We start from the raw sequence: 23,478 nt of genomic DNA, 5'->3' as shown, positions 1-23,478 counted from the left end.
TTCGCCTTGACCTGTCGTAAAACTTTCGCGTGCGACTCGCTTTTCCTACACGTCTGCAATATTGTTTTGTTAATGAGCTTAGTAGCGTGCTCACTTCCTAGAGTTTCACCAGGACTACACACTGTGCTTAGACTATTTTTTTTTGTTTCTATTACTCTTGAGCTTTCTATCGTTATCGCCCGCAGACCTAAAGAACACGAATCCATAATATTGTAGACGGGGCGACAGTGAACTGTGCTGCACCGCTGTTGAACGTGTGTGTAAACTATTGATGGCTCGCTTGAGGGCCGGTGCGAAATCCTTCGTCGGACAGGAATGTGGGAGTAACTTAGTAATGTAACCCCCTACACATTAGTTTAATTATAAGCTAACCACTGCTTGTGTTTGTGTAGTGGACCGTTTAGCCATGTTCACATCAGTTCTGTAATCTGGTTCTTGTAAAGAACAGAAAATATGGATTCTACAGATTATTTCGGGATGGAGGATATCCAGGAGGTAGTGGATGCGGAGTGGTACGAGAAAAGTGAGTCAAAATAACATTATTTATGTAGGCCTAGGACTTAAATATTTAATTTTGGCATACGTTAAATAATAAATAGATCTAGCTATATAAAATAGAAAAACTAACAGTAGGCTTTATTAAATTATACGCTATATTCATAGTATATAGATCTAGAGACTAGCTCAGATCTACATCTGTAAAGTATTCATTACTAGAGTCTAGATTCTATTACGTATTAGCCTTAGAAGTCCTAAGAGAATGACAAATGGATATGCATTCAATTGTAGCATTGTGAGTTACTCTTTCTAGGACTAGATCTAGATCTAGAAATAAATCTAGTCTAGAGTCTAAGGGATCTAGATCTTGTAGGCCTATAGTTCTTTTGTATACAGTGTACAATTCAGAACCTTGGCTAAATCTATTAGGCCTATTATCTAGAATCTACATTTAGAAATTTAGGCCTATTTATTTTTCTATTTAAAATACTGCACACCTTCTTTCTTATAACTTCACTAAACGTAAAAATAATCCCCGTAGCTTATTACAGAAGGCTTTATATTTTATCCGTTCAGGGATATCGTACCGTTGAGTATCATGCCTTAATTCAGGGCATCAAGTAGATCTAGTTATTGATATTAATCGAATCCAGATTGGGAAGGACTAAGTTGATTGTGGTCGTAGCGACACAATCAAATTTTACCATTAATGATACACCACCCTAATCAATCTAATTATTATACTTAATTACAGAATTAAGTAGACCGAGTCATGGCTGGGTCGTAGTGGCACTGTGTTGATGCCTGCCACCGCTCCCCCCCCCCTCACAGAGTCTGGCCAGCAATGTTGTGGGTGTCGTGTATTGATTTCTCTGGGAGCTGTGGAGAACCGTGGTGGTGACTCATCCGTGTGTTGAACGTGGCTGACGGTCGGGTTTTATCAGACGTGGCTATCCGTACGGTTGTAATTGCCCGTTATCTTGTCCCTCGTCATCTTCGAGTCATCGGAAAATCACCCAGTGACCCTGTTTCATGTCAAATCATGTTAGGGTACCTGTAATGTTGACCTCTCTACACGGTACAGTGAGAAATAGTTTGGATAGCTACAATCTAAATAATAGGCTACAGGCTAAATGTTAGCTACAGTCTAACAGTGCAAGGATAAATCGCAGCATTTTAAAATGCAATGTTTCAGTGACACCTCATTCATAATGGTATTGTAGGCGTATACCTCGAATAATGATGAGCATTTATTAATCTCATTATCAAACCCCTTTCCCCCTCCCTCCTTTATTAATACTCTTCCCTTATCTTCCCTTACCCTCAGTTTTCCTAAAATTCACAACATCAAAACCTGGTTGAGCACATGACAGCTAGAACACACTGCTTACAAGTTTTTGTTACATTAAAGTCTAGTGTTTTGCAACATGTATAACATGTGTGTGTCGTTTATTGTATAATCGATAGACCCTAAGGCTATGGTATGACCGGGTCCTATTGTTCATCAGGTGATGTAATTATGCGGCTGTACTTAATCAAACAATTAACAATTAATTATAAAAAAAATATGTGTGGTGAGCCTGTGATGGAAATAAGATAATAATGGAAACAAAAAAAACTGATTGTTGCGCATTTAGGACGCTATCCATTTTTATCAGACACTCGCTCAAATGTAGACCCCTCGCCAAAAAAAAAATCATTCCATTAGTCGTTTATGTAGCACGGTTCAATTACTTAGCAAATCTAATGAAGATCACCAACATAAATAGACTGACTTAGATCTACTAGTAGACTATTCGTTTACACCTGCAGTCCAACACGTGCTTCCATAGCCAGCGTTCTATTTTTAAACGTGTCCCACTTATGTTGATCCACTACTCACACCGAGCTATTGTGTGCACTCGCTCATCGTGTCACACGTTCCTAATGTCACTCACACATCAAGATCTGTGACGTGCCGCTGTCGATGGTGGCGGCTACCGTAGTGGACACTGTGCGGACTGTAGAACTGGACACTCATGTCGCGCAAGAGTGGATGGTATTCTCGCGGTATTTCATTGCATTTTCCCCTTATAAAGCCTCACTAGAGCAGTTTACCTTTTCTCTTGCGGCCTCGGTAACTAGATCTACATTACAATGTAGGCCTACTACTTGTATAAGACCGTAACCTGTTTTATGGAGATATCGTTTTTTTTTTAAATTGCATATAGGGAGTAGTTACCTGGTAGGTATACTGAGATAATTTATTTAGGTCAAGCTTGGTGTTTTTGTTTTTTAAGGAGGGGGGGGGGGGGGGTGTGGCCAGTGATCAACACAAGATAAAAATCCAAGACTGGTTTGTTTACACAACATCACGTGACTTTTCTCACGCATGTTGTTGTTGTTTTTGTTGTCAACGTGTAAAAATAAGATAGAAGTAAACATTTAAATCTATGTAGAGTTGTAACTGGGCCTACTTTTAAAAATGTCGTTAGGCCTAATAGCAATTTAGTGTTTTTTTTTTTTTTTAAATTAATGGTTTAATTAAAAATACAGTATTTTCCGTGAACAAATGTCTGACAATTTTACCCTCACCCAACCCCGAATATCGTAACGCGTCGTCACACAACTCTATACGCCAACCCCCTCCCCCCCCCCACTCGTCTCCCATTCACAAACGTTCTCACAATGTCAAATATTTCTGTGCTGATGGCTCCCTAATCACAACATTTCAGTGTATTCAAACTCTTTTAGGTATGCAGCCTAGGGCCACCCTGTGTAAACCGTCCTGAGTTAAAGCATCGGCACTAGTCTCTCAAACACCAGCATTGAGGTCAAATGTAAATAAGTCTCGTGCGACCCTCGCTGTCCCAGTTGGTGTTTGAACACAAGCCACCGGTCCCCTGGTGATAGAATAAAAATTTCCGCTCACGGATTATTCATCGCGCAACAGTTGACAACCGTGCGCCATCGTGCAAATGTCAAGGCAAGTTTGCTGAAATCGATAGAATATAATGACGGGGGTAATCCCTTTCCGTAAACACACTTGCTCAAGACAAGCTCGCGTGTTGGAAGATAATTTAGCATAGACATGTTTGAATATTTAGTTTTTTTTGTCACTGAAGGGAATGATGAGATGGCATTCAGTGTCATGTGAGTCTCATGACATCCTCCTCCCCATCCTAGGGTAAATGAGTGCCCCCACCCCCATTCCAGGGCAAGTGAGTTATGACATCCCCCCCACCCAAAGGCAAGATAGTGCCATGACGAACTACCCCCATTCTATAGCAATTGAGGGCCATGACTACCCACCCCCCCCATACGGCAAGTGAGTGCCATGATACCCCACCCCCACCCTAGGGCAAGTAAGTCCCATGACACCCCACCCCAGGGCAAGTGAGTTTCATGATACCCCACCCCCACCCTAGGGCAAGTAAGTTTCATGATACCCCACTCCCACCCTAGGGCAAGTAAGTCCCATGACACCCCCACCCCTGGACCTACTTGTTTACTCGATATGGTGGAAAAACATATTTCAAAAGTTCGCAATCTGTCGTGAGTTAACATCCCCCTTTAAAAATTACTAGAGCGAATTATTTTATGAGCGTAGGCCTATATAATACTTGAACTAGTTTTCAGTGATTTTTAATTAAGATCAACGGCGTGGTTCTATATTCATATGGCAAGCCCTATCGCAGATTATCAAAATTTACGCGCCTGTACACTGTCGTAGCACACTCCAGATTTTGGCCTACCCTTGGTACGCCTCTGTGTAAGTCACATCACCCACGAGATGGACACGTGACGAAATGACCAACAAATTACACACACGAGGTCCCGCCATTCGCTTTTTCGATTTTTGCCCTGTGATGGACATTTTCTAAAAATAGCCGTGACGTATTACATGGCTATCGCTAGTGACCTAAAGGAATGGCTATTAAAACCTGTCCAATACTGGACCCCTCTTTGAATAGGGCCTACATTTTTTAAACTTGACAGAACTAGCTGCGAAATATTGATCTATTCCTGACAACCAACTATGTCTCCTCTTCCTTAGGCTGTAGTTTATGTATAAGCCGCAAGCTTAGTCCAGCGATCACAAAGTCAGCAAGCTGTCAATTATCTCACAAAGCTTACCAAAGCCACACAGGTCACCAATAATAGGTCCATACAATTCCCCAGTGTTTTATTGTGTTATCTCACACATGCAGCATTTCGATTAACCCAGTTTTGTCATGTAAAAAAATCTGGACGCCATTTTTTTTTTGTTTACATTTACAGCATAAATAGATAAACTTAGGCGTTAAAAAAAGTTTGAAAGGGTATCTCTCCGTCATCGGATAACTGGCCATCTTTTGCACATATCTGCGTAGAGTAAATGTCCATCGAGGGTGGATTAAAATTTCTTCATGTTTTGCAAAGTGTAGCCCTAGGCCCCAAAGTCTAAATAAAACCCGTTTCTGCGCCTCATATTTTCCCTACGTCTAACACGGCCTAAAAGTGACGTCATAGTATCCCATAATGCGTCCCAAAATTTGTTGCACATTTGTTGCACTTTTGTTGCACTTAGGCCTATCTACAGGAAAGCCAATGTAAATGAGGAATAGCTAAATGTCGAGTTCACCAATAAATATCAAATAAATCAGTCTGGTGGAATATCCAGCCAACATTTGGACAAATTTGGTAGCAGTTAAAAATATTTGCTTACACAATTCCATCTGGTGTTACTAACAATTTGTCCATGATCTTCAAGCAGCTTAATGACTTTCAGAGAACAGCTGGTCTAGCCAATGCCCTGTTCTATCCAATGCCCTTTTCTAATTAATGCCCTTTTCTAACCAATGCCATTTTCTAGCTAGTTTGTATTTCTAGCTAATTCTCTTGTCTCTAATTAATAAACGATTAATGTTATCATAAATTTATAAATTGCAAACTTGGTTTCTTTCAGACATTTCGGCGGGGGGGGGGGGGGGGGGGGTGAGGAGACTTAAAACTTCTAATGGGGGAGAGGGTCGGCTTATGGTTAGGTATACATTTTCTACAAGTCTATTTTTCCATTAATGTCCATTTTGTCCAGGGGGTGGGGGGGGGGGGGGTTTGGGGTAGACAATATGCCTGAAAGAAAAAGTGGCTGCAAAAAGGGTTTGCTACACCAAGCAAACAAGACTTAGTATTCTCTTTTTTTTCAATACTTATAATCACTACCCCTTTCTTGTAGTGCTCTTATGAAAACTTGAAACTGCAGGAGGCTATATATACTTATTAATTATGTTATCATAGGATGCTAGAACACACAGCAGACTCCCACTAGGTAAACTAGACCAAAACTGTTAGCCTCTCCTCTGTGTAAAGTTTAAATGTGTCTCACTAGGGACAAATTCAATACAACATACAGGTAATGTTGGACTGACACATCATAACTTGTTCAGTATGGGGTCTTTGACAAATTTTAATTTATGATGTCACACTTTTTTGTGTGATGGTTTTAACAATTCCCCCCCCCCCCACCCCCATAACACATAGCCACACAATGTCAGATACCTTCAGTGTTTCTTCCAGACTTTTTTCTCCGGGGGGGCACTTGAAATTTTCGGGGGGGCGGTAAACTTTCTTCGGGGGGGCGGACACTGTTAAAAGTATATATTTTCTATATAAATTATATAAATTTCATTCCGTTCGGGGGGGCGGTAAAAATTTTTCGGGGGGGGCTTCGCCCCCCCGAAGAGATGCCTGGAAGAAACTCTGGATACCTTCCCCTCATAACAGCCCCACAATTTATATTTTATATTTTTTGATAATATGAACAATTGATATTAAATTGTGCAGATTTTCAGCTGGCCACAGTGTTGGGCATAAAGCCTTGTTAAAAAGTTTTTTTCTGTTTTTCATTATAGTTTAGGGTTAAGATCTTCTGTTGGCCTGGCTAAAGCCTTTTTGTAAAGTTGTCTTTCTGTTTCTCATTGTCCAGATCTTCAACTGGCTGCAGAGCTGGGTAAAGCCTTGTTGGAAAAAAACAGAGAGCTGGAATCTCAGTTGGTGCAGGTGCAGGCCCAGAACCAGGATCAAACCCTGGAGATACAGGTAGGCTGACAGGTATACTGACACATCAGGTATACTGACACAATAGGTATACTGACAAAACAGGTATACTGACACAACAGGTATACTGACACAACAGGTATACTGACACAACAGGTATACTGACACAACAGTTAGGCTGACAGGACAGGTAGGTTGTCATTAAAAGAAGAGTTGATATTTGATATCTGTACAGAGACATGTAGAAATGTTGGTATAAATACTGTTAGTAGTATAGAACTCTTGATTTTCAGTGCAATAATAAAAGCACAAATAAATTATTTCCAACTTTCTTTATGCAAAATGAACAGTTTGAGCATTTAAAAGTTATTAAGATATGTTTTATAATCTTCATTTTTATGTGGGTATTCCTACAAGTTCTGTATTAGTTGTAGTTATTATTTCTAAAAATTTTTAGTATTAACTAAACCAGATTATGATTCTTAATTTTAGATACTTATCCCCAGTTTATTTGCTTTAATAACTCAAATACTAACATACTTATACCGAATTTGTTTTCTTTCAGTATTTGAAATCTCAACTGGACACAATGCGGACAATGACCGAGTCAAGAAACAGAATCTATGAAGAGGTGGACAGGACAGCTCAGGACCTGGAGAAAAACAATCAAAAGTTGATCATGGAAGCAAGGGCAGACAAACAGAAAATTGATAAGTAATAATCTTTTTTTTTTTCTGTTGATAAACTGTGTTTTGTAGTAATTTTTGTAATGTCTACTTTCAACTTTGTGGTGTAATTTAAGGCTACTTTTCATGATAATTAATCTAAATGTTAAGAAATTTTATTTTAATTTTATGGTAAGATCATATGTTGATCAAGCAGATATTAGATAAGGCCTAATACTGTTTCAATGAAATAAACGTCTTTAAGAAAGGTTTTGGATAACATGTATTAAATCTCAAAGTTAGCTTCTCTTTTCATCATGGCTGCTGCTCTGGATTTGGTTACAATTTGCTCTGCTTTTGTTATTTGTAAACCACAAGATTGTGGTACAAAATAAAATTGTACAAAACTAACTATAAATATATTTAATCCAGCCACTATTTAAAGTGCATACAATGTTTGTTATAAGTTTTTGCAATATACAAGTGATAAATTTAAAATAGTAACCGGATACATAATAGCAAGCAGATTTTGGGTCTAATATATTAAGTTTCTGCATATTGTGACATTAATTATTTTTAAGCAATAACTGCTGCTCAATTTGAGTGTGATTAAAAGTCAAGTAGCCTAATAGATCAGATGAAGTCTCTTTTTCTTTGACCTCAGCATGCTAAGGGATTGTGTGGTTGGCACTAAAAATAGTAATCTTAACTTTCGCTAATTAGGTCAGGGAACTATTTAGAGCTGGATAGACTCAATGATAAGTTACTGACTCAAGATGTGTAACAGTAGAGCAGGGAGTCTCCAAACTATGGCCTGCAAGGTCCTCTCATCTGGCCTGCTGATATCTTTTTGTCCACGTAAAAATGTTTTGTTGGAGATGGCGGCTGAGGGGGATATACGTTCTTTCGGGGGGGGGGGGGGGGGCTCTGACACCCTAGAGAGATGCCTGGAAACTGGCCCTCAAATTTGATATTTGATAGTTAATGCGGCCCTCGGCCTGAAAATTTTGGAGACCCCTGCAGTAGAGGTACTGGTGAGATCTTTACTGACCTGTATTAAATACTGTTGTGTCGTCCACAGGCAGTCTGCTCTCATAAACCAGCTGGAGGATAAGGTCGATGACTTACAAAAGAAATTGGACGACCTGAAAGCTGCGGAGAAAAAGGCCAACAAAAAAGTTCCAGACAAACGTCGGACATCCAGCTTAAACCGACTCAGCCTCAGTGACTCAAAAGATCAAAATTCTGGATTTTATTTTGAAAATCTGGCGTGGACATATTCAGACCAGTTTAAAAATATTCCGCTTAACCCGTACGAGATTGAGATCAGAAAACTCCAAGAAACAGTCCAGCGCATGAAAGTGCAACAGACCATTGACAGGAGAAAAATGGAGGACGTGGAGGTAGAGTGTTCTGTGTTAATTGAAGAGAATCAAAGCCTGGCCAAAAAAGTAACTGTGTTAGAGACCAAACTATCCGAAGCCATCATGATCCAGTACGAGCTGGAGAGGGCTAGGAGTAGCCCGGATCTGTTGTACAGGAAGTCTGTGGGGACATATGCGGATGTTCTGGATATTCATGGGGAGCTTCACGAGCCGGAGACCAGGATGTTGAGTGAGCTGGAGCACGACGACCCAGAGCTGAGATCTGAGGCTAAAGCTGTGAAGTTGGAGTCTGGCGGCAGTTTATACAGCAGTACAGGTAGGTTACAGGTGATCTTATACAGCAGTACAGGTAGGTTACAGGTGATCTTATACAGCAGTACAGGTAGGTTACAGGTGAGCTTATACAGCAGTACAGGTAGGTTACAGGTGATCTTATACAGCAGTACAGGTAGGTTATAGGTGATCTTATACAGCAGTACAGGTAGGTTACAGGTGATCTTATACAGCAGTACAGGTAGGTTACAGGTGAGCTTATACAGCAGTACAGGTAGGTTACAGGTGATCTTATACAGCAGTACAGGTAGGTTATAGGTGATCTTATACAGCAGTACAGGTAGGTTACAGGTGATCTTATACAGCAGTACAGGTAGGTTACAGGTGATCTTATACAGCAGTACAGGTAGGTTATAGGTGATCTTATACAGCAGTACAGGTAGGTTACAGGTGATCTTATACAGCACTACAGGTAGGTTACAGGTGATCTTATACAGCACTACAGGTAGGTTACAGGTGATCTTATACAGCAGTACAGGTAGGTTACAGGTGATCTTATACAGCAGTACAGGTAGGTTACAGGTGAGCTTATACAGCAGTACAGGTAGGTTACAGGTGATCTTATACAGCAGTACAGGTAGGTTACAGGTGATCTTATACAGCAGTACAGGTAGGTTACAGGTGATCTTATACAGCAGTACAGGTAGGTTACAGGTGATCTTATACAGCAGTACAGGTAGGTTACAGGTGATCTTATACAGCAGTACAGGTAGGTTACAGGTGATCTTATACAGCAGTACAGGTAGGTTACAGGTGATCTTATACAGCAGTACAGGTAGGTTACAGGTGATCTTATACAGCAGTACAGGTAGGTTACAGGTGATCTTATACAGCAGTACAGGTAGGTTACAGGTGAGCTTATACAGCAGTACAGGTAGGTTACAGGTGATCTTATACAGCAGTACAGGTAGGTTATAGGTGATCTTATACAGCAGTACAGGTAGGTTACAGGTGATCTTATACAGCAGTACAGGTAGGTTACAGGTGATCTTATACAGCAGTACAGGTAGGTTACAGGTGATCTTATACAGCAGTACAGGTAGGTTACAGGTGATCTTATACAGCACTACAGGTAGGTTACAGGTGATCTTATACAGCACTACAGGTAGGTTACAGGTGATCTTATACAGCAGTACAGGTAGGTTACAGGTGATCTTATACAGCAGTACAGGTAGGTTACAGGTGAGCTTATACAGCAGTACAGGTAGGTTACAGGTGATCTTATACAGCAGTACAGGTAGGTTACAGGTGATCTTATACAGCAGTACAGGTAGGTTACAGGTGATCTTATACAGCACTACAGGTAGGTTACAGGTGATCTTATACAGCAGTACAGGTAGATTACAGGTGATCTTATACAGCAGTACAGGTAGGTTACAGGTGAGCTTATACAGCAGTACAGGTAGGTTACAGGTGATCTTATACAGCAGTACAGGTAGGTTATAGGTGATCTTATACAGCAGTACAGGTAGGTTACAGGTGATCTTATACAGCAGTACAGGTAGGTTATAGGTGATCTTATACAGCAGTACAGGTAGGTTACAGGTGATCTTATACAGCAGTACAGGTAGGTTACAGGTGATCTTATACAGCAGTACAGGTAGGTTACAGGTGAGCTTATACAGCAGTACAGGTAGGTTACAGGTGATCTTATACAGCAGTACAGGTAGGTTACAGGTGATCTTATACAGCAGTACAGGTAGGTTACAGGTGATCTTATACAGCAGTACAGGTAGGTTACAGGTGATCTTATACAGCAGTACAGGTAGGTTACAGGTAGGTTACAGGTGATCTTATACAGCAGTACAGGTAGGTTATAGGTGATCTTATACAGCAGTACAGGTAGGTTACAGGTGATCTTATACAGCAGTACAGGTAGGTTATAGGTGATCTTATACAGCAGTACAGGTAGGTTACAGGTGATCTTATACAGCAGTACAGGTAGGTTATAGGTGATCTTATACAGCAGTACAGGTAGGTTACAGGTGTTTTTATACAGCAGTACAGGTAGGTTACAGGTGATCTTATACAGCAGTACAGGTAGGTTACAGGTTATCTTATACAGCAGTACAGGTAGGTTACAGGTGATCTTATACAGCAGTACAGGTAGGTTTTAAGTGGTTTCATACAGTAGTACAGGTCGATTATAGGTGATCTTATACAGCAGTACAGGTAGGTTACAGGTGATCTTATACAGCAGTACAGGTAGGTTACAGGTGATCTTATACAGCAGTACAGGTCGATTATAGGTGATCTTATACAGCAGTACAGGTAGGTTATAGGTGCTTTTAAACATTAGTACAGGTAGGTTATAGGTGTTTTTATACAGCAGTACAGGTAGGTGATAGGTGCTTTTAAACATTAGTACAGGTAGGTTATGGGTGTTTTTATACAGTGGTACAGGTAGGTACAGGTTTTTTTATGAAGTATTACAGGTAGTTTACAGGTGTTTTTGTGCAGTACTACAGGTAGGTTAAAGGTGCTTTTATGCAGTATTACAGGTAGTTTACAGATGTTTTATGCAGTACTACAGGTAGGTTAAAGGTGATTTAATAAAGCATGAACGGTAGGTTACAGTTGATCTTACACAGCAGTACAGGTAAGTACAGGTGCAATTCTTGATAAACATCTTCAATTCATTCTAATTTCTTACTTTTTACTTTTTGAATAAGACATTAATTAAATCCTTGTTCAGTTAAGATTAGGCTATAATAGATGCAGTATTATCACAGGTAAAAGTAAACATTCAAAATATAAGGTATTTAATCATTTCAATTTATTTTGTGTTGCTTAGGTTTTTTTTGTGTGTGTGTTTCGAATCCATTAACAAAGTTGTTATTTTTTGTAGAATCCATTAACAAAGTGGTTATTGCATGTAGAATCCATTAACAAAGTTGTTATTTTTGTAGAATCAATTAACAAAGTTGTTATTTTTGTAAAATCTATTAACAAAGATATTTTTTTGTAGAATCCATTAACAAAGTTGTTATTTTTTGTAGAATCAATTAACAAAGTTGCTATTTTTTGTAGAATCCATTAACAAAGTTGCGACGGATGCCAAGGAAATCCAGGTGGGAGAGGATGCCAGCTTATCCATCCTGGATGAGCTAGAGTCCCAGTACCAGTCCCTCTTCACAAAGTACCAGGCTCTCATACAGGTCAGCATTTTTTTATTTTTTGTGCAGCATACTCATCCCACTTTTTAGTTTCTCAAATTTTTACACCTTCAAATAAATTTTAGTTCTCTAACTGATGTCTTTTTAAACTTTTAATTTATCCAACTGTTGAATTTTTAAAACATGTCTTATTTATCTATCCTGTTTTCTGATCTCCTGAATGTACAAGATTTATGCAGGAAATTTATAAAAAAAAAACATTTTTTAGATTGTCTCCCTTGTCTCCTATTTAATTAAAAATGGTGTAAGGGGAGGAGAATGAGAACCCCAGATTTGACAAACATTTCACATTTAAAAATTGAGAGAGTATCCTCCCCTTGTGAAATATGTTGTCAATGTGATGTAATCTGAGAAGACAAATATCACAGGGGACTGTCATCCTTTTTTTACCTGAGTTGCAGCAGACTGGGATGTTACCTCCCTTAGCTTTCAATTATCTCCCATCAAATACACTAGGGTGGCTTTTATAAAGATCACATCGAGTTGACTGTTGAACTCACAGGGAGTAAAGTTGACCTGAGAAGGAGTTTAAAGTTGACCTGAGAAGGAGTTTAAAGTTGACCTGAGGAGTTTAAAGTTGACCTGAGAAGGAGTTTAAAGTTGACCTCTCAGTGAGTTAAAAGTTGACCCAAACAATCGACCACACGGTGAGTGAGCCTCTGGTCACAGGGTATTGACAAATGACAACTAAAATGACAACCCTGACATTACTTTTGACCACACAAGTAAACTACAGAAGCCTACATCACACATGATATTTACTGTTGAACCACCCCAAGTGAGCCATGGCACCAATTCCACAACTGATCTAAAACACTGTGAATGACAACAGCAACACATAGAGCAACTATGACACAATTCCACAACTGACCTAAAACAACAACACATAGAGCAACTATAACACAATTCCACAACTGACCTAAAACAACAACACATAGAGTAACTATAACACAATTCCACAACTGACCTAAAACAACAACACATAGAGTAACTATGACACAATTCCACAACTGATCTAAAACACAAAGAGTAACTGACTCAGGTGTTTACTTTATTGATTTCCCACCTTTCTCTCCCCCCCCCCCCCCGCCCGGTATCAGCAGCTTGCCCTGGCCCATTTCACCCCCCCCCCCCCCCACCTTCAGCCCATCTGACAGGTTTAACGGCACGGTCAAGGCACCATATGGCTACGTAATGGGTTGTCTAGTTATAGATTATCCAGTGTTCGTTATGGGTTGCCTAGTGTCCGTTATAGGTTGCCCAGTGTTCGTAATGGGTTGTCTAGTGTCCCATAGGTTGTCCAGTGTTCGTAATGGGTTGTCTAGTGTCCGTTATAGGTTGTCCAGTGTTCGTAATGGATTGCCTAGTGTTCTATAGGTTGTCCAGTGTTCATAATAGGTTGCCCGGTGTTTGTAAAGGGTTGTCCAATGTTCGTAATGAGTTGTCCAGTATTTGCTTTCTTATCTAGGGCAGTAAATGATAAAATCAAGTAGACATACCCTAATACAAATTTAATTGTTATGCAAAAGAATAAAAACGGAGCAGTTTTAAATACATGGTTTGACATGTTTTGTATTAGACATTGTGATAGCTTTCTGTGGCGGCCCCATGTGTCTAAGGCACACAAGGGAGAAGATGATGATTGTGAGAGGAACTAGAATAAAAGTGTTTGGGAATTTTAAACCTTCGCTACCTACTGATAGGTGAGCTATGTGGATTTCAGGTTTCATTTCTAAAATTGAGGGTCTGCCCAATAGAGATGTAGAATTAGTGACTTACATCATAATTTGTAACGTTCTGAATATGATTGCATGAAACTTTAATGAGAGCAAATTCAAATTTTGAGGCTTTGCAAAGTGAGCTGAATCTAGTGTTTAATTAATGTCTGACTTAACGCATGTTCACAAGGCGAATCTGGTAATTGCTTGATTCGCATTCATTCTGATAACTCTGTTCAGTCTTAACGACGGCTATTTCAGCTATTTGCTGTACCTTGATTTTAGTTTTATAAACATCAACTGTAGTAATAGCCTCATTATAAAACGCTCATTCAACAATAGTCTCTACATTTCTGTTAATTTTGATTTTAGTATTGAAACAGAAACATGTTCAGTGCCGGCATACTGCTGACGATAATGTTAATGACATGTTGATGGAGAGGTAAATGACCTGGTGGTGCTGACGTAAATGACATGTTTATGGAGATGTCAACGCGAATGACATGTTGATAAGCTTGTGGGCGAGTGCTAGTGTGATATAGGACAAGCATTGACGTTTCCTGTGACAGATACATGTAGATACAATACTAGTGGTGTGATTTATGACAGATACATGTTGATAAAACACTACTTAGTTTGATTTATACAGATACATGTAGATAAAACACTACTTAGTTTGATTTATCACACAACTCAGTCAGCTGATGGCCAATCATGGTGTTTTCGAGAGCCTTAACATAAAGTGGCGTCGCGTTTCTCGCTATTTGGATATTCCTCAAAACAATGTATGTAGCGTGTGTGGCATACATAGTGTTGGTGGCGGGGTGTTGGGGTGAGGGGTGTAAACCACCCCCATCTCCCTATCTTGAACCCACAAAATGAAAGTTGTCTCACCCAGAGTTACAGCTATCGCCAATATATATATATATATATATATATATATATATATATATATATATATATATATATATATATATATATATGAAGTTAGGTAGGTAAGTAGAAGATATATACAGATACAGATATATTCAAGCATCATCATGATTATCTTTAAGGCTTTGCTAACCGTCAATTAAAGCGTCGACCTCTACCACAAGTCTCTAACAACACCAATTAACGGTAACCTAGGCTAATGTATTCTAGCAGTTATTCTAGTCATCTAGAGTCCAACCGGTCACCTTTACTTAAACTGGATAAGAAATGTGTGTGTTAAGCGACATTTTTTTTCTTGTAAGGGGTCATCCATAAATGACGTCACGCTTTTTTTGACGATTTTTACCCCCCCCCTCCCCTCCGTCACACGGCGTCACAAAAAGCCAGACCCCCCCCCCTAAAATGACGTCACACCTCAACCTACAACCCCCCTCAAAATTGCAGTTGAATTTTTTAAAAACATCGATATTTTTCCAAAATCTTGTCTAAACTATTACAATTTATTAAAACAGTTATCTAAAACGCGAAATAACGTCTAAAATTCGTTTTCTAACATTGCTTTTTTATAATGCAAAAATGTGACGTCGCAACATCTGACCCCCCCCCCCCCTCCCCCTCATCACACATCGTCACAAAATTACGGACCCCCCCCCCCCCTCCCCCCTACGAGTGTGACGTCATTTATGAATGACCCCTAAAGTAACAATTTCGATCTTACGGTAAAGCTTGTGTCGTACATTAATTAAAAGAAGTCTTTTTTTTTTAATTTTTAAAAAATCGACTATACTAGTCCTAGATATTTCCTATTGTTGTGTCATTAGTTTGTATTGCCTTTGATAATTACGTCATCGGTTTACAGTTATAATCATTAGCGATAGTTTGTGATATTTCCTATCACTCTTACAATTTTATAATTACAACGCTCAAATATTAACTGGCCCTTAAATAGTAATCAATTTAAACTAGTAGGTTAAAGTTCGCTGAACTAAGAAGCTTGGTCGTCTTATTGGATACAGATAATCATTTAGCTGGGCAAGAAATATGGTTGTTGAAGGCTGGGTTTGTTTTCGTTGTCAGGGGTTGAGTCTGGGTTTGTTGGCTGGTTTGGAATCTGGGTTTGTATTTGTTGTCAGGGGTTGAGTCTAGGTTTGTTGGCTGGGTTGGTGTCTGGGTTTGTATTTGTTGGCCGGGTTGGAGCCTGGGACTAAGTTTGGGATAGCCAACAGACATTGATAACTGTTACATAAAGCGTTAGTATTTTTAAAATGATTAAGAAATAGGTCCATACATTTTTTAATTCGTGTAGGCTACTTGATATAACATTGTATACATTGTTTTATAAAATGAGAAGATACGTGTAAATGTAATCAAAATGGGTTCAATTAACACTATCAATTAATATTATCGCCATTTAAAACAAGATAGCAGCGCTTCTTTTTAAGACAATAAATAAAACACAGAAGCCATACTATTACTTTAAAAAAAAACTTTATTTAAAAAAATATATATTAGAAAATGTAATTATGGGGCGATGTGGCCTAGCGGTAGAGCGCCAGACTATTAAGTCTTGTGTTCGATTTCCGGTTCAAGTCAATGGCACGTCCCTGATTCCACCCAGCTCTGATGGGTACCTAAGTAACGTTAGGGAAAGTAAAGACGGCTGGGTGTAGTGCTGACCACACTATTCTTTCATAGACCGAGTTGAACTCTGCTTCACTTGCCCCATGGACCGTCAGGTACGAAAAGAGAACTTACTTACTTTAGCAATTTAATCCTTAAAATAAAATAATTTATATTCCAAAATTAGAATTCTTTTAAAAATCGCGATTGCAAGAATATTTTTATCCATCAGATTCTTGCCCGCTCTGGGGAATAAGAAATGTTTTATATGCATTATTTGCATGTTAGGACTTCGGTTGTACTTTTTTTTACCCAATTTGACGGTTAAAAAATTATATATAACATAATTTATGTTTATTATAGTTAAAGTATTTCGGTTCCATAAACCAGATAATGTGTGTGAAATAAATGAATATTTTTTATAATTAATTTCATCCCTTTCCTAAACGTTGTTGTCATTTGTGGTAGATCGGAGATGGCGTGGCACAGAGTATCTCGACGTTTATGTCCGGTAGAAAACCACAGGCCACTCGAGGGTTCTCACTGCCAATAGGCCTGAAGGGATTCCTCTGCACCCCGCCTATCCCGGGTACAGTCTCACAGATTACCTTAGCTAAACTAATCTTTGAAATCTCCGCCACCTGCTGGGGAGTGAAGGAAGTGACGTCATTAACGTTCTCGAACCAGAACCGGTCTCCATATTTGAGCCTGGTGAATTGTTCACTGAGAATTCTAGAATACAGTTCCCCCACCGCTCCGCCTCTGACTGGCGCCTCACTGATAGCGCCGCTGTAGAGGTCAATGTCCTCCGCTGAGTCGTACACTTGCTTGAACTTGGCCCGACCAGAGTCCAGAGTTTGAAACGTTTTTCTCGCCAGCCCGTAAAACTCCCGCCAGTCGTTGTATCCCGGCAGACCGTGGTCACGTCCTCTCTGTACGTTGAGGGCGACGATGTCGAACCCTGTCCGGGGTTTGTCGGGTTTTTCAAACATCTTATCGGTCATCTCCTGGCTGTAGTAGCGGTCAGGCTTCTGACACGGCTCGGACAGAAGCGCTTCCGTGAGCTGCTTGAAGGAGCTCAGCACGTAACTGGGTCTCAGAAGTAATGACGCCGTGGGCACGTACTGACCGCTGATCGTCAGACCGTCTGGTACTAGGGAGTGACCGAACCTGTAAGCCGCGGTCGAGAAGACGTTAGAGAGTGTGGGGTCGATATTGGGGTCGTACACGTGATGCCCGTGCAGGAGTGTGTACGCCTGCTCGCCTAAAATGTGCTGGATAAACTCGCCGTACGTGACCCGCTGGATGACTGCTATGACGATACGGCGTGTTTCTTGGTACAGCTTTTCGTCGTCCCAGTCTGGACGGGTGACCTTTAACCTATCGGCCATTTTGTTGTGATAGCGGAGGAATACGGTGTGCAGCAGCGACAAGCCGGGGTACACGTTGACCCTGCTGTCCCCAGCCTTGAAGCAGTAGTCCCCGTGATTCAGCTTAAAGCAGGAGTCGGGGTCCTCCAGCTCCGGTAAAAACTCCTCACCGTTCCGGACGATGACCTTGAGTTTGCCGTCCTTGAAAGACCTGAGACTTGCGGCCAGTTCCTGACTGCTGCCGTACACGTGCGAGGCGTCGAGCCAGGCGGTGTTGTTGTTGTACTGTTGTCTGGTGTTGTTGGCGTCTGTCCTCGCATCAGATCTGGTAAACTCCATGCACCTAGTAAACATTACAACGCATTTACTTGCTGTTTTTATTTCTGTTTCTAGATAATACGTGTGTTTCTGTAGGATTTTGATATTTTTAAATAGTCCAAAGACAAAATACCACTCGCATGTAGCCCCCCCCCCCCCCTCTTCCCTCCCCACCCTGACAACCACTACAGCAAAAGTTTGACCGAAAGAAATAATGCTTTCTTTCTTGGTGTGGACACTGCTGTCGGTAAAACCTGTTAGGGGAACCCGATAGACAAGGCTCACTGCGATTGTGGCCAGGATCAGCCCTAACAGTCTGGTCAGCTTGTATGGCTGGGGTTTAGTGTTGCTTCTTTTACGTCTCACCCGGGCCCACCCACATAGTCCATCGCCCCCAGGATGAAGTCGAAATATAAATAAATATGAAATTTAACTCTATATTAAATACCCCCTCCTTCCCCAGAAGTTTTAAAATTCCCCATACCCGGAGCAAATGGTCTGAAAGAAGCCCTGCTAGGGCTGACCACCTGGATGTCCTGAATCCGCGGGTTTAAATTTGTTGTGTTGTTAATTTGTACTAAACATACATCTTGATACTTAAAATAAAAACATCTTGAAAAGCCCCTACCTGGTGTCCGAGGTATTGAAATAACGGTCGTCGTGCTGTATGATGATGGGGAAACACGGACCTCCTGTGTAGACATCAGGGTGTTGCTGACCACCTCTGACCATCTCGTGCGAACAACACTTGCCCTCCATCACCGACTTGGGTGTGCTGGTCAGATCGTGGTCAAGGAACTGCGCCCACTGCATGAGCATCGCGGTCGCCGTTGTGTCGGTGTGGTTCTCCGACACGTGCACGGCAGTACTCACCAGGCGTGGGCTGGGCAACCGTGCCCCCCTCCTCCCCGTTAACCTCGGGGTGCGTCCGTCGCCGCCCTCGTACTGCGCCGGTAGGATCCGTCTGAACACGGAGCCGGCCATGCCGAGCCACGGCTTCAGCAAGTTGTTACAGCTCCCGTCTATAGTCCTGTACAGACTCCCCTCTCTACAAATTTGGTTAGTCTCGGTACTAACGCAACCTGTCTCAAACACAACACCCAGCAGATATCCTAGGACCAAACATAACCAAAGGTTCAACGTAAACATCGTGGTGTCTGCCGCCACATTGACCAAGCTGTCAGTTAGTGCAATGTGTTTTATATTTAGGATGGAAGGACATTAGCGCACTAACACCTACATAGCCGGTAAAGATCAATGGCCGTGCGGCCCACGCTGATTAAGGCGTATTGTGAATGGGTTCAGTGAATGGTATATTACCCTCTATCATAAACATGTTTTCTACCCTTCGTTAATGGGTGGACTCAGATTTTTTTCCAGGCATCTCTTCGGGGGGGTCGAAGCCCCCCCCCCCCCCCCCCCCGAAAATTTTTTACCGCCACCCGAACGAAATGAAATTTATATAATTTATATAGAAAATATATACTTTTAACAGTGTCCGCCCCCCCCCCAAAGAAAGTTTACCGCCCCCCCCCCCCCCGAAGATTTCAAGTGCGCCCCCCCCCCCCCCCCCGGAGAAAAAAGTCTGGAAGAAACACTGGGTGGACTACTACTACTAATGCGTGTATATCTGATTCAGTCACATTGATTATATAATTTAGCCATCTCATCCATTTGGGGTTTATGTGCCGACTTTTGGTTGGGGGTTCACAGCTTCCTCAAGAGATGATGTGGGCTTTTTTCCTGTGAAGTCCACCTGAATACTGCAATCTTTTCCCTGTGACGTCTATCTGAATTCTGCTCCCTGCTCCTAATTACATCCACATTCTCTCTTTGCCTTGTAACATCAACCTGATTGTTTTTGTAGAAGTAGTTACCTTATATAGTTGTAAAGCAAATGATAATCAAAGGTATAAATTAAATGATTGGAACTGTTTGAAAACTAAACTAAGCTTTTTTTTTTTAATTTTCTTTCTCTTAATCTTAGTATTTAAATACTAATAAAAAATGTTTTTAAAAAATATAAAAAAAAAAAAAACCACAGAAAGGACATTCTATTTTAGTAATAAATTTTAGCAATAAATGAACAAGTTATAAAATCTTGTCTAGAGAGGTGGTCTTTAGTTCCGTGGAGAGGATTATTAAAGCAAATGAAACAATAAACACATCATTAGGGATTGCACTGGTCTGGAACAATCTGTGAACTGATTTGTTAATTTAATTATTTGTTTTTATCCTTCGCCAGACAAAAGGTAAGAAAGATGGTGAGGATGATTCAAGCAGACAGAGGCTGGCCCACAAAGAGGTTCAAACCCTGCTCCATCTGACACTCAATAGAGACTACTACCAGGACAGTGGTCAAATACCCCCGTACAAGGCCCTGTTTAAAGATATTTTTGCCACACTCAGAAAGAACCGGATAGAGGAGAACCCGGATCCAGACGCGGATAAGAGAAACTCTGCCTGCAGTCCCATAACATCCCCCTGCACTGATAGAGGTCTCATTGACGGCAGATAGGCTTTGGTGCCGCCCCAACATCCACCCAACTAAGTCCCCCAAGGTAATGTTAATGTACATGGTTCTGTAAAGCCAGGAAGAATAATATAAAAAATGCTAAATATATTGTTTGGTTGTTTAAGTTTGTTCCTAGATTTCTGATATGCAGGATAGAAGTATTTTACTATGGTTCAAGATTGATTTATAATATGTTCTATATAATATACTGTAATGTCATCTGTCAAAAATATTTGTGTGCATTTAGTTTTTTTTCCATAATTCTTACTCAGCCATTTGATATGGTTTATGCTCAGTACTGTCCCTTGATGAGTCTAGTACTGTCCCCTTGATTGAGTCTGGTACTGTCCCCTTGATTGAGTCTGGTACTGTCCCCTTGATTGAGTCTGGTACTGTCCCCTTGATTGAGTCTGGTACTGTCCCCTTGATTGAGTCTGGTACTGTCCCCTTGATTGAGTCTGGTACTGTCCCCTTGATTGAGTCTGGTACTGTCCCCTTGATTGAGTCTGGTACTGTCCCCTTGATTGAGTTCAGCACTGGCAAGTTCTGCCAATGATTTAAGTCTGTGATGACCACTTGTTAAGTCCAGTCTTGGCCTACCTAAACATGTGACAAAGCTACACCAGCATTGGCCAACCGTCATGTGCAGTGTGACTTAAAAATTGGAACATTCTAGTTCTAGTCATGCATAAACATCTTATAAAACCAAACTGTCAGTATTGTAGCTATTATAATTCATTATTCTGTGAGGGGTAAATGTCTTAAAGAATTTAGTTAATTTGTTTGTCATTTTTTCTAGTCATTTCTCATTTACTTCTTACAATATAAAGTGAGATTTTTTTTGTACATTTGTAATTACTGGTTTCTGTTGTGGTGAAGATTATTTGAGAAAAGTTTTTTTCATTTTTATTTATTTTTGTATCATATAAAACTTGTAATAAAACTAAAATTTTTGTTTACTTGAGCATTTACAGGGTAGACTACCAATGAAATAAATTATGTGACAACTGGTCTTCCATACGTTTAAGATTTGAAATTGGAAAAAACCAAATATATCTAGAAGTTTCCTGGTTAAGAAAGGAGTGGTTAATATTTATAGAAATCATAGTGAATTTAAAACTTACAATAATATTTTCTTTTCTTTTGTCTTATCAGCATTATATTTTACAACTGTGGTAAGCAACCTGTCTTAATGAAATGTTTTATTTTCAAACATTTTTTTTTAATGTGCCAGTTGTAGTGATAAAATGATACCCAAAATGCAAATACTTTTAATTTTACAAATGTGTTGTTTTGTTTTTCAATTTATAAAACTTTGCTCTTGCAGTGATAAAGCATGGTAGGTGTTGTTCCCATAATGCAAACATTTTTTTTTATACAAATGTATAGGTTGTTTTTTTTAATTTATGAAACTTTGCAGGTCTAAATACTAGATAAAACATGTAAGGTATTGAGATCATGTTTATGTTTTTGTGATATGTTATACATGCCAGTGTATCTGTGTTTTGACACAAACTGTGACATCCATTTTATACTAGACTATGTTTGGTCTGCATTTCTGCATGGGTGTGCAGTGGTTTATAAAGTATGTGAACGTCATCTATTCTGTTACACTTTTCAATTCTTGAACATGTGTATCAATTCTTGAACATGTGTATCAATCCTTGAACATGTGCATCAATCCTTGAACATGCGTTAAAATAATTGTGTTCACTGCTGTTTCACTGAAGATCATTCGTATGTCAGTTCTTTATCATCCTGTCATCTGAACTTCAAGTTTTCATCCACTCTTGTACATTTCCAAAACAAAAACACTTCTCAAAATAGATTTTTCTTGGCAATAAATATAATATAGGACACTGTCACAATTCAAGGTCAGATGTCATGTGATCAGTTTACTGAACCCTTAAAGTTAAACCTGTAATTTTTAAATATTTGTCTTAAGTTTTATGGTCAAATTTTAATGACATAAACCATTGCTTTAAAATGTATCCTACTGATCGCTTTCTTACACAGAATGAGGTATGGTCCTTTAGAGATTCCTTACTCCAAGAGCCTGTAATCTAAGTTAATCTCTATACTTTAAATCAAATCTGTAAGGCTTGTACACCTCAGTTCATGTATATTGTATAACGTCTACAGACTGGATAACCTACTCTTAAGCTAACTTTTGTTTTGTTTAACACTGTTCACCACACATTTTCTTTGTTTTGGTTAGCATGTTCACTTTGTCCTGACAATGTGAAGCATACCTTGAGATGTTGCCACCATCACATACATCGCTATAGGCAGATGACTCTGCCTGCTACTACTTATTGTTAACATCAGCTCTATGTTTTTTCCAGCTCATATACGTACATCTTTTCAGCAAACCCATTCAGTCCGCATTCCATGGTTTTCTCTGTGAGGTTTTTACACCTATCTACATGCTCATTAGTTATCAGAGTATTCCATATTGTGTTAGATTTTTAAAAATGTTCTTTGTGATTATCTAGTCCAGTCAGTATAAGGTAGTTCATCTCTGTAGCATGTAGTTTGATCTGTTACCTGATGTCCAGACACCCTGGACATTGACCTAAGGTCCAGACACCTGGACATTGACCTGAGGTCAAGACACCCTGTGATGACAGTGGAACAAATAGCCGGCCATCTTTATATAAATCTTTTAATCAAAACTCTGTCAATTCTTGAAAAATTCCTCATTACCACTTTCCCCTATTCCAACTACATAACCTTCCTGCTGCTTTACCCTGCAGATATTTTAAACTCTGTTTCTTACTTAGCTTCAGATGTTATACATTTTTTTAATTTTTAGTACAATTTTTTTTTTATATTTTAAACCAGTTGTAACATTGTGATCAATGTGATTTAATTTATTCAATAAAATCTAAGTCTTGCATATAGTTTCTCTTTCCTTTGTACCTATAGT

General features: G+C 39.8%; 2 protein-coding genes across 4 annotated transcripts; one reads left to right on the top strand and one right to left on the bottom strand.

Moving 5' to 3' along the window:
• Positions 1-19: 19 nt before the first annotated feature.
• On the top strand, positions 20-23,448 carry LOC131952931 (cerebellar degeneration-related protein 2-like). Of its 3 annotated transcripts, none has more exons than XM_059315906.1 (6): positions 20-523; positions 6,446-6,558; positions 7,082-7,230; positions 8,263-8,882; positions 11,930-12,057; positions 20,280-23,448. In XM_059315906.1, the coding sequence occupies exons 1-6, from the start codon at positions 454-456 to the stop codon at positions 20,550-20,552; spliced, it is 1,353 nt and encodes a 450-aa protein (XP_059171889.1). In that variant the 5' UTR covers positions 20-453; the 3' UTR covers positions 20,553-23,448. The 3 variants fall into 3 exon arrangements, with proteins under 3 accessions (XP_059171889.1, XP_059172054.1, XP_059171968.1); XM_059316071.1 differs by lacking the exon at positions 20-523 and adding an exon at positions 2,433-2,536; XM_059315985.1 differs by lacking the exon at positions 20-523 and adding an exon at positions 2,446-2,547.
• On the bottom strand, positions 16,571-19,188 carry LOC131952853 (chorion peroxidase-like). Its single transcript, XM_059315787.1, has 2 exons — positions 18,663-19,188; positions 16,571-18,059 (listed from the first exon to the last, which is right to left on the bottom strand). The coding sequence occupies exons 1-2, from the start codon at positions 19,181-19,183 to the stop codon at positions 16,802-16,804; spliced, it is 1,779 nt and encodes a 592-aa protein (XP_059171770.1). The 5' UTR covers positions 19,184-19,188; the 3' UTR covers positions 16,571-16,801.
• Positions 23,449-23,478: the final 30 nt, after the last annotated feature.

The sequence above is a fragment of the Physella acuta genome, unplaced genomic scaffold (assembly GCF_028476545.2).
Source record: "Physella acuta isolate Inbredline_101_S28 unplaced genomic scaffold, ASM2847654v3 ptg000008l, whole genome shotgun sequence".
Classification (NCBI taxonomy): domain Eukaryota; kingdom Metazoa; phylum Mollusca; class Gastropoda; family Physidae; genus Physella; species Physella acuta.
This window is presented reverse-complemented; position numbering and strand designations above follow the sequence as displayed.